Raw genomic sequence first — 10,123 nt, 5'->3', positions numbered from 1 at the left:
CCATGGTCACCACCCATCTTGAGGAGTTTGCCCCTTCACATATACTAATGTGCCACAAACAGGACTTTAATATCACCAACCATTCCCATGTTATTACGGTGTATCCATATAAATGGCCCACCCTGTAGTATTACAAGTAGGAGCTCAGTCTTCTTCTTTATATTATTTATTGGTGGTTGGCAAACAGCAAAACGGTGCAATACTGCCACCAACTGGTTTGGAATGTGAACCAAAATGTTAACAAAATAAATAAATCAATTTTTACAACAAAATTAAAAATTAAAAACCTCCCAAACAAATGAGTCTGCCATAAAAACCAAATATGGTCTGATAACTTTCCCTTCTTGAGTTCTTATGAAACAAATCAACCAAGCCCAGTTTCACTTTCATATCACCAAGCATATCAATTCTTCTCTCTGCATCATATTTCTGACAATGCATCAAAACATGTTCTATTGTTTTTTCTTCTCTATTGCAGTCAAACTTTCCTGTGCGGGGTTCGGTATTCTTTCTTTCTTTCTTTCTTACAGTTATATTGGCGGTTGGCAAACAATTGAAAGGTGCAGGGGTTCGGTATTGTTCAGATTCCAGGCTAAAAAGAATGCATCATTGACTGGGGAGTGATGGGCACCAGGTGAAGTGAATGAATTTAACGAGAGCTGCCAGCATGTTGAGCACCAATATAAGCCATGCATTTGCTGCCAGCTAGTTAACGGACACTGAGTTGATCTGTAAGCAGCTGGCAGCTTGTTGGTACTGACCTGCTGTAGCTGACCCTTTTGAGGCTTAATCATGGTGCTTGTCTTTATTCTGAGGTTAGTTGTGCTGTTTGATGCTTGATGTCTCTTTTATAATTGAAGTTTTTTTTTCCATATATAAAACATGTTATATCTTTAACAGGGTTTCCTGGATTTGCTTCCTCCTTTTTGGCCGAGGTGCTTGCCTGCCTGTTTTAGTTAAAGGTAAGTCTTCCTGTCTAACCTCAAGAGAGTTAGTCTTGGAAATCTAGCTGTAGCAGAACTGAACTACTTTTTTTTTTTTTTTTTTCTCAGAAAACTGTAATTTTATACTTGACTGAAAAGCTTGGTCTGCTAAACCAAGTAATTGAAGGGTTTTCTTTCAGTGCTACTCAGAGCAAAATTTTCAAGAGCTTCATTGCAACTTGACAAGCTCAGTTTCAGCAAAAACTCTGGAAGGGTTGGTATTGGTGGCTTTACTGGATCCTCATTTTTTGCTGGCTTTCCATGGGTACATGCTCCTGTAGGGGGAGCTCCTTCCTCCTTTGACCCACAGGACTGGATGCCCTCTCAGACCTACCCTGATTTTAATACCTGGTATACCTCTCAAGTGCCACTTGTTTATGGCTCCACCTGCATTGCCTTCATCCTACATCATCCAGAACGGCAATGGTTACCAGCGAGGAAGAGAAGCCTTACCTTTCTCCAAATACACTGACGATGTCTACAGACCCTTTTCTCTAAGCCCTGTGCTGCCATGCAATCCAGAAAGTGTCCCAGTGGCTGATTCTCAAAGGATAAAGGTTTGAGGTAAGGCACAGTTACGAACCAACTAGCTTAAATTTGGAGAAACGTGTGTAGTGACTGTTTGTTCTTGCAGGTCAACTTGATGAGCTGAGCCTGGGCCTCCATGCATCATGTGGTCATTAAATGCACTATAACAACAAAATCTGTTCTCCAGTCTTTTACTGGGCAACCAGTCATTAGGTCAGCTTTAGGTTTTTGTGGACAATGTCAGACACTTTGACGTTTACACATTCAGCATAGCCAGACTCTGCCTTAACTGGCTGAACTTGACACCATCACAGTCGGAGGTGATGGGTTCCAACTTTCTTTAAACTGGCTGATATGCATGGACACAAAGGTTGTCTTGTAGGTCACGTGAGTCTGTCACATTGGATGAATGATGATGAAAAGCATAATGAAGTGAAAGGCAACACTATAGCAACTACAACTCAAGACTTAAAATGGTGAGAATAACTCAAATACTACTAGTACTGAAAATACTCAACCAAGACCCCAGATCCCAAAGTCAAACCATGGACTGACAATTAAAGCTACAGTGTGTAAAAGTTTAACAGATGTCAGCAGCTTGCAGAATTCTATTGAATTGCCTCCAGAAACTTATTTGCGTAAGCCTGGCTACAGTGGCTAGGATAACTTATTTTCATCTGTCAGAGACAAAACCTTAAACTGTAGAAGGCAGTCAGTCCGCTGTTTACCTCAGCTTTCAATGCCAGGTGAGACGCAGTTGAACGATTTATCAGCGGGAAAGTGACTTTTGGGACATTGGAGCCTAATGTTAGCTTATAACTGGCTGCTGTTATTTAGCTCTTGTCAGCTTTCCAGAGATGAGAGGGTCACGTGTCTGACCTGGGAGCGTGTTTTTGTGTTAGAGCTCTGACTTAAATGAAGACAACATTTTAATAAGATGCCAGTGGCGTTCTCTTTCCTTGTGTTTTTGGTGAAGGGGATAAAATGTAGGGTATGACGGTGCAGAAGTGAATCTAAATGTACCTTCACGCAAACACCTGTGACTTCTTTCTCCTTCGGTTTGCACATTGCATCTCCGCTCTCTAGCACCACATACGTAAAACGCCATTAGTTGCAAGGCAGATGTCCTCTCCCTCCACTGTATTCAGATATAGTGGGGGAACATAGTGGCTTCCACAAACTGCCAACCCACTGATATTTATTCTAGATTAATTATATGGGTCAGGTTAATGGAAGATGTAATTAGACACTAATCTGTATATTTGAGTACAGTATCCTTTTTACTAAAAAATTACTGATTTTACATTATAATTTTTGTTATATCATGACGGCAGAAGAAATGAATCAAATCTACTCTATTTTATTCTAATTCTAAGCGCTCCGATTTTGAAGTGGGAGTTTCCCCTATCGTTGAATTTGTTGGTTTCTTCTCTTCATGTTTCCCTCCATGTGGTATGTGTTTCATGCAAACACTTGAATACCTCGGAGAAGATGAACACTGTTAACCTTCTCTGGCGATCCGCCTGGCTGTCATTGAAACGCCAGCATTGGCACTGAGTGACTTCAGAGAGCGAATGAAAGGAGGCACGAACACAATCCTGGCCGCTTTCTCCTGGAGATGAAAGAGTGTGTGTCACAAAGAGCTCTTAAGTGTGGTTGTCTGTTTCTCTGTGCAACCTTTCACCTCTGCTGCTGCTGTGGCTGCAGCAACATTTCTACATGTGGAACAAAAGCTTCAAACAGGGGAAGCTAGTGCAATACTGAGCACTTTTTCTGTTTATTTAACAAAATGTCATCAAAGAAGACACTAAGCTGACCAATGAGGTGTGCAAGATAGACTGAGGTGTTGTAGTCACATCTTCATTATGTTAAACATAAGCATAGTGATGTGTTTGAGTGCACAGAGCTCTGAATGTAATGTGTACAGAAGCACGTCCATAACTGAAACGTTGAATCAGCATTATGTATATAATAAGGGCCTCAATACAGAACCTTGTGGCACACCATAGGTGAGGGAAGTGGAAGACGACTGTACTTAAAAACTCAGCTTAGATAACAGATTCTGGTTATCATACTTCTTAGATTAAAATATATTACAGATGTAAAGTTATATGCAGACGACAGCGTTTCATCGTGTCATCCTGCTGATTTATGAGCACAAACTTGGATAAATTTGTGATTTGCTCAGTTGCCTTGATGCTGCTGCTATAAACACTCAAGAGGTTTCACATAGTCCTGAACCTGATGGAGACTCTATATTGATATTGGGAACAGTGGAGCAGTTATATTTTCACTGACTGAGTGCAGACTAACAACTGTTTAGAGCAATCTGAAGGCAACACAAACATCTCAAAGATCTGTTGCATATTGAAATGGAGTTTGGATTTCTGGCACTTCATCGCCTGGAAGAAGTTTTACTACTTCAATTATCCAATTCAGGGTGCTTGTTAATTGTACATATTACTTTTAAGATATTTCTCTCTGATTTCTGCCAGTGCTGGACCCACCCACTATGCATCATATGCTTTATTTCCAGAAGTTTCTGATTGGAGCAAATTCCAACTTCACAGCCTGTAAATGGCTGATTACTGCAGGGAATAAGTGAGATTTGCGGGCATGCACTGGGCTGAAAATCAAGTTGTTGATGCAGTGGTTGAGCATTACACAGGCTGCAATAATCATGATCATGTGACTGTGCAACATGGTTTCTCTGCTTGTGTTTATTACGTGTCTGCCTCACACATGTAACATTTCAGTCTGGGCTGACTGATGTTCATCGGGTAGAAAGAGCAGCAGTTTTATAAAAGAGTGAAACATTTCCATAATGGCACAAACAGGTTTCTGTGTTTGCTGTTAATAACCTGAAAAGTTTGGTTAATATGATTTTTGATTTTCAGCTTTTCCTGTTGTACATGTTTCTGAGAGATGGAGTTCCACACTTTCAGCGCCATGCTGGACCCTGGTGTGCCGGGATTGGCTGCTCGGTGTCTGTCAGTAACAGTCAGAACAACAAACGTGGTGAAATCTCTGCAGCGATTTCTTCTCCTCTGAGTTCATGTTTTCAGGATCAGTGAGAGAGACTCCAGAGGACACCTGCAAGCTGCCTCGGATCACCCAAACTTCCTTTCTCAGGTCTCTCTGTGACCTTCGTCCTTGACTCTGAATGCTAATCAGCTCTGACCTCTCCATCTGGATCCACTCAACATCACAGCGCTCCACCTGTTCCACATCTCCACCCAGGGACATTTTTGGAGGTGACATTGAAGCCAGACTTGAGTTTGGTTGTTGAATTTCTTCTTTTTTTTTTTTTTTTTGTTTTTTTGTTTTTGACTGTTGATGAAAATTTGCGTTTCCCCTCCAATCTCAGTATTTTGGAAGTGTAAAGTGTAAAGTAAAAAAAAAAAAAAGTGTAAAGTAAAAGTGTAAAGTGTGCATGTTAGTCCCCATAGGGAAATAGTTCCTCTGCATTTAACCCATTCACCCAGTGAAGCAGTGGGCAGCCACCAATGCAGCGCCCGGGGAGCAGTGTGTAGGGACGGTACCTTGCTCAGGGGTACCTCAGGGTAGCCGTTCAGTGGAGTCGAACCCCCGACCTTCTGATCATGGGGCCGCCACTCTACCTACTGAGCTATCCCTGCCCCCCACCCTGGAAGTGTGGTGATGCTGCTGCCTTCACCTTTGTCCTACATTTAACATTAAAGTCGCTGACTTGTCGGGTTCCTGTGCAGTAAAACAACAGTCTGGCTCTCCCTCACCTTAACACAGTGAGGGAGATTTACATGAAATCCTGAGATTAATCTTGAACTGACCCAACGCTTCAAACAGCAACATGACAGTAACTTTAAAGTGCAATTATTGTGCTCAATTTCATTCTTCGACTGTGCTAAAGGAGCTTTGCATGATCGCGGTTTGTAATAATCCTTCTTTATCTCACAGTTCCTGCTCCATCTGAAACGAGCTGTTAGAAAAGGTTTTCCATCTCTGTGAGTCTGCAGAGCTTTGCCTCAGCTCACCGACAACCAGCAGACCAAAGCTTTCCAGCAAACTCCATCGTGGAAACGCTCATCTGGCTTTTGTTCAGCTTCACATTTAATTTGCATGTACAAACTCCAACAGCCTGCAATTACCTGAAGGGCCAATTAGATGCCAAAATTAATGATGTAATTGTTATTAATGATCTGTCCTCCATCTTTACCATATCAAAGGGAGGTTCAGTCAGTGGGTCTGAACACTCACATCAAACAGCTTTCAATCTGTGGGCATCAAGTACAAGTCAGGGCTTAGGTTTAAATTCAAACCACCATCGATATCCGTGAGTTTAAGGTCATTTGTATTACATCACACAACTTTTTATTAGTTTATGTGTGATGATGTGTGTCATCTAGATAGGGCTGCCACAAACGATTATTTTGATAGTCGACTAGTCACCGATTAATTTTGCGATTAGTCGACTAATCAGATCATCATCCATTGGACGTAAAACGTACAGCTTATTGCACCAGCAGCATCTGCTCTTATATAACTATCATTAGCTTACAGCTTTAAGTGTTTCAGGTATGTGCTAACTAAAAATAAAGACAAGATGATAGTTTGTTAAATTTTAATGAAATTTGCAGATTGTTTCGGTGAAGTTTAATAAACTCCTTGCTATCTAAAATATAACAGGACACCGGAGTATATTCTCCAGCATCTCACACTTCTGATAATCAGCTGTCTGCTTGACGTTTATTCAGCTGTGTAAAAACTATAACTTTAATCTCAGCCAAACCGATTTACTCAGGAACAAATAAAATATTAAAAAAGCCAAACAATAACATTTTTAAGTTATCTAAAGGACTTATATATCATGTTTAACCTGAGTAGCGAAAGACGGCGGTAGGTTTGAAAACGATAAACTGAAAACTCAGCGACAGAAAAATCTTGTTGTTACAGTGCTGATGTAAACTCACACAGGATGAATTATTTTAAAGCTTGTTTATCACTGTTTGTTTTTTTTTTTTTGCTATGACAAGAAGAGAGGAAAAAAAGTCATGAACATATAAATTGTGTCTGTTTCACTTATTTCATTACAAAAGAAAACCCTGAACTCCCTGCGTGGGCTGTAACACACAAAGACGTCATCAGAGCCACGAGGGGGTCCATGCAGTGTCCGAATACTGGACACCAAATATATCAGTAAAAGTATATGTCATCATGTCGTGGTAGCAACAACTGATTGGTTGTTAGTCTGTGTGATCAATCATGAAGTTTAACACTGAAATCAGGATTTAGAAGATAAACTCAGTGATCATAAAGCAGGACGAGGTTTGTTTTTAAAATTCAGATTTGAGCAGAATTCCAACAAATGTGCGGTGAGAACATCAAACACACAACTGCCTGTTTGACTCAATGGATCATTTTGGATTTGTGCTTTTAGTCGGATCTTCTCGAGCTTCACGTGGTGGTGGGGAAAGTACCAGAGGAACCAAAACTGTGGAGGTTTGGTCCAAATGAAAGAGTCGAAGTGAGTCTCAAGAAAAGAGTTTAATGTATAAAGAGCGTTAACAGGAAATGGTAAGGCGTTCCAGTGACTCGGACAAACTCTGTCATCTGTTTTTATGTCCAGATGTTGGAATATTGGGAATGAGCAGAACAGAGCTCAGAGTGACAAACAGAGGACGACCTCCTGCCTTCCATCTGAAGTCGGGATGATGATGATGATGATGATGAGTATCCATTTTTTTACATCCTCTCAAATGTTTGATGGAAAAATCGTCCACACTTAAACGACCTGACAACAGGAAAAAATCTTCTCCTCTCGTTTAAAGTCACAAGCAGAAGGTCAAAGGTCCTGGACTTGACCGGGTATCACGTAACAGTCGGCCGGTGCATCGTGTCCAAAGGGCATCATGTCCAGAGAGATCTCGGCCTCGCCCTCGTGCCGCAGGATGGCGGGCAGCAGCAAGTTCCGGCGGTTCCTGGAATCACCGGAAGTGGCCGAAGCTTTATCGAAGTCGCGCTCGAGCTCCGCCGGCGCAGCGCACACCTCCTTCTGCAGGGTGGTGTCGTGGTGGGACGCCAGCTCGTTACTGAAGTCCACCGCCTCCACCGCCGAGGTGGCGCAGTAGCGGCTGCAGCCCAGGATGGTGGAGAAGGCCTTCCGGAAGTCTGCGTTGAAGGCGTAGATGACCGGGTTCAGGGACGAGTTGGCCCAGCCGAACCACACGAACACGCTGAACGTGGTGTCGCTGACGCAGGGCGGCGCGCCCAGGCGCTCCAGGCGGCAGAAGGGAACCATGCAGTTGAGCACGAAGAACGGCAGCCAGCAGAACACGAACACGCCCATGATGACCGACAGCGTCTTCAGCACTTTGGTCTCGCGGCGGAAGGAAGTCTTCAGAGAGCTCTCCTCGTGCGCGGAGGCGCTGGGCCGCCGGTGCACAGCGCGGCAGCCCCTCTCTAGCGACGAGATCCGCCGGATCTGCGTGCGCGCGATGCGGAAGATGCGCGTGTACGTGCCCACCATGATGAGCACGGGGATGTAGAAGCTGATGAGGGAAGAGGAGATGGCGTAGGTGCGATTCAGGCTCGCGTTGCAGTCCCCCGGGTCCGTGGCGTTCTGCGCGCCCGCGCGGTGCCAGTTGAGCTGCACGGGGATGAAGGAGATGAGCACAGACAGCGTCCACGCCACAGCGATCATCACGCACGCGAACCTGCGCGTCATCCTGCGCTCGTAGCGGAACGGGCTGGAGATGGCCCAGTAGCGGTCCATGCTGATGATGCACAAGTGGAGGATAGAGGCCGTGGAGCACATGATGTCGAACGCCACCCACGTGTCGCAGAAGCGGCCGAACAGCCAGACGCCGGCCACCTCGGACACGGCCCTCCACGGCATCACTAGCACGGCCACGAACAGGTCGGACACGGCCAGAGAGATGACGAAGGCGTTGGTGACTTTGGAGCGAAGGTGGCGGAACTTGATGACGGCGGCGCACACCAGCGCGTTCCCCAGCAGCGTGGACACGATCAGGACGCACAGGACGCATCCGGTGAGCGCGCGGAGGCTGAGGTCACTCCCGTGCGCGGGGCTGTCCGCTGCCGCCTTGACCACTGGGTGCTGGCTCTGGTCCTGCCGCTGGTTCCGCGTGTGGTTGTAGAAAGTCTCCATGGACACTCGGACTGTCCCTCCCTCCCTCAGGTATACTCAATCCACGCGAGCTCAGAGCTCTTCAACACTTATATATAGCGCACGTGAAACGCACACTTCAAATGTTTCGGTCTGTAAAAGAACAACCAAAAAAAACAACAACCCCGAAACAAAATCACCTCCAGGCTGAAGTGAAATATCTGAACCGAAGCGTGGAAAGTTCACGCGGAGTTCGTTTGCTTCAGTTTCTTTATGTTTTTAATGTGCCAAAGACGTCTGCTCTCGTGTTAACAGGTCACGGGAGAAACAAACACTTCCACCCACTGTTTAACAAACTTTGGAAACAGCAGTTTCATTAACGAGTGATCCGGTTCTCAGGAGCAGACCCAGGCACCATCTGGACATGTCTCCACCCGTCGCAGGGCTAACAGGTGCACCAGCCGACCCGACGTGTGTGTCCCACTGTGGGAGGGTACCTGCAGAGAGCCACAGACACTCTAGCCAGGCCCGGAACCCCTGCTGCTGCTGCGCACACCTGTCTGTGCCTGTCAGGGTCTCTCAGGTGTCCGTCTGCGTTACCTTTAATGGACCCGCGACCTCCGCCCGGGGATCAGCTGGAGCAGTAGTTAAGTTCTGTGTTGGTTTCTTTGACAGAAATCTGAAGGTTTCCCGTTTTTCTTCAAGTTCAGGTGTGTCTGATGCGGATCCACAGCAGCTGCTTTCAGAGAAGAGCTCCTCGGAGTGAGGAGGAGGAGGTGCAGCTCCTCGGAGTGAGGAAGAGGAGGTGCAGATCCTCGGAGTGAGGAGGAGGAGGCGCAGATCCTCGCTGCTGCAGAGCGAGCGCACTCACAGAGCCGCACGTTTGATGAAGGTGAGTCTGAACTGAGCTTTCCTGCCTGCAGGTCGTGAAACTGTTTGTTTAGACTTCCTCGCTGTGTGTCGCTCTCGGTCCTGCACAGCTTCAGTCTTCGCCTCACAGAACCTTATAAATAAAACTGCTTTTCCAGCTGCTCTCGGTGACCTCCGGCGTTTATAAGAGTTCTTTTAAAAAAAACTATAGTTTTAAAATAAAACATCATCAGCGGATTATAGAAAAAAAGTTTATCGTACCAGACAAAGAAAAATTAACTTACAGGTTTCGTTTCATTTATATATTTTTGTGGGCGCGATAATTAAAAGGATACGTTATAAACTCGTGTTATTCGTTCTTTTATTTGTTTTTCATTTACATATAAAAGCCATTTAAATATTTTGCATGTACAGAGGCTGAATTCTGAAGAATGTTTTTTCTTCCTTTATTGCCATTTTTGGGTTGTTGTTAATAATCAGCACCATAATAATAAAACGTGGGACACTGAGTCTGCCATGAGACGTAAGCTGAACTTTAACCTCTGTCATAAAAGAAAACGATATGAAATATAGGAGATGTGAACACCTCTGATGGTCCACCAGCAACACGCGATAAATAGATTAGTTATCAATTAAT

At 44.7% G+C, this 10,123-nt stretch overlaps 1 protein-coding gene and 1 long non-coding RNA gene across 4 annotated transcripts; one reads left to right on the top strand and one right to left on the bottom strand.

Moving 5' to 3' along the window:
• Positions 1–698: 698 nt before the first annotated feature.
• On the top strand, positions 699–1,750 carry LOC146380933 (uncharacterized). 3 transcript variants are annotated; one of them, XR_014801228.1, is made up of 4 exons: positions 699–815; positions 901–962; positions 1,265–1,547; positions 1,618–1,750. It is a non-coding gene; the product is annotated as an uncharacterized LOC146380933 (long non-coding RNA). The 3 variants fall into 3 exon arrangements; XR_014801226.1 differs by having other exon boundaries at positions 1,124–1,547; XR_014801227.1 differs by having other exon boundaries at positions 1,053–1,547.
• A 2,373-nt stretch (positions 1,751–4,123) lies between these two features.
• Positions 4,124–9,498, bottom strand: LOC146380932 (D(1)-like dopamine receptor). The gene has a single exon (XM_084936861.1). The coding sequence runs from the start codon at positions 8,656–8,658 to the stop codon at positions 7,333–7,335; it is 1,326 nt and encodes a 441-aa protein (XP_084792987.1). The 5' UTR covers positions 8,659–9,498; the 3' UTR covers positions 4,124–7,332.
• Between the last annotated feature and the right edge of the window lie 625 nt (positions 9,499–10,123).

Source organism: Perissodus microlepis, chromosome 8 (assembly GCF_051167445.1).
Source record: "Perissodus microlepis isolate ML-2025 ecotype Zambia chromosome 8, ASM5116744v1, whole genome shotgun sequence".
Lineage (NCBI taxonomy): Eukaryota > Metazoa > Chordata > Actinopteri > Cichliformes > Cichlidae > Perissodus > Perissodus microlepis.
This window is presented reverse-complemented; position numbering and strand designations above follow the sequence as displayed.

Coding starts and splice junctions, on each gene's coding strand:
- LOC146380932 (XM_084936861.1), bottom strand. CDS start 8,658: ATGGAGACTTTCTACAACCACACGCGGAACCAGCGGCAGGACCAGAGC.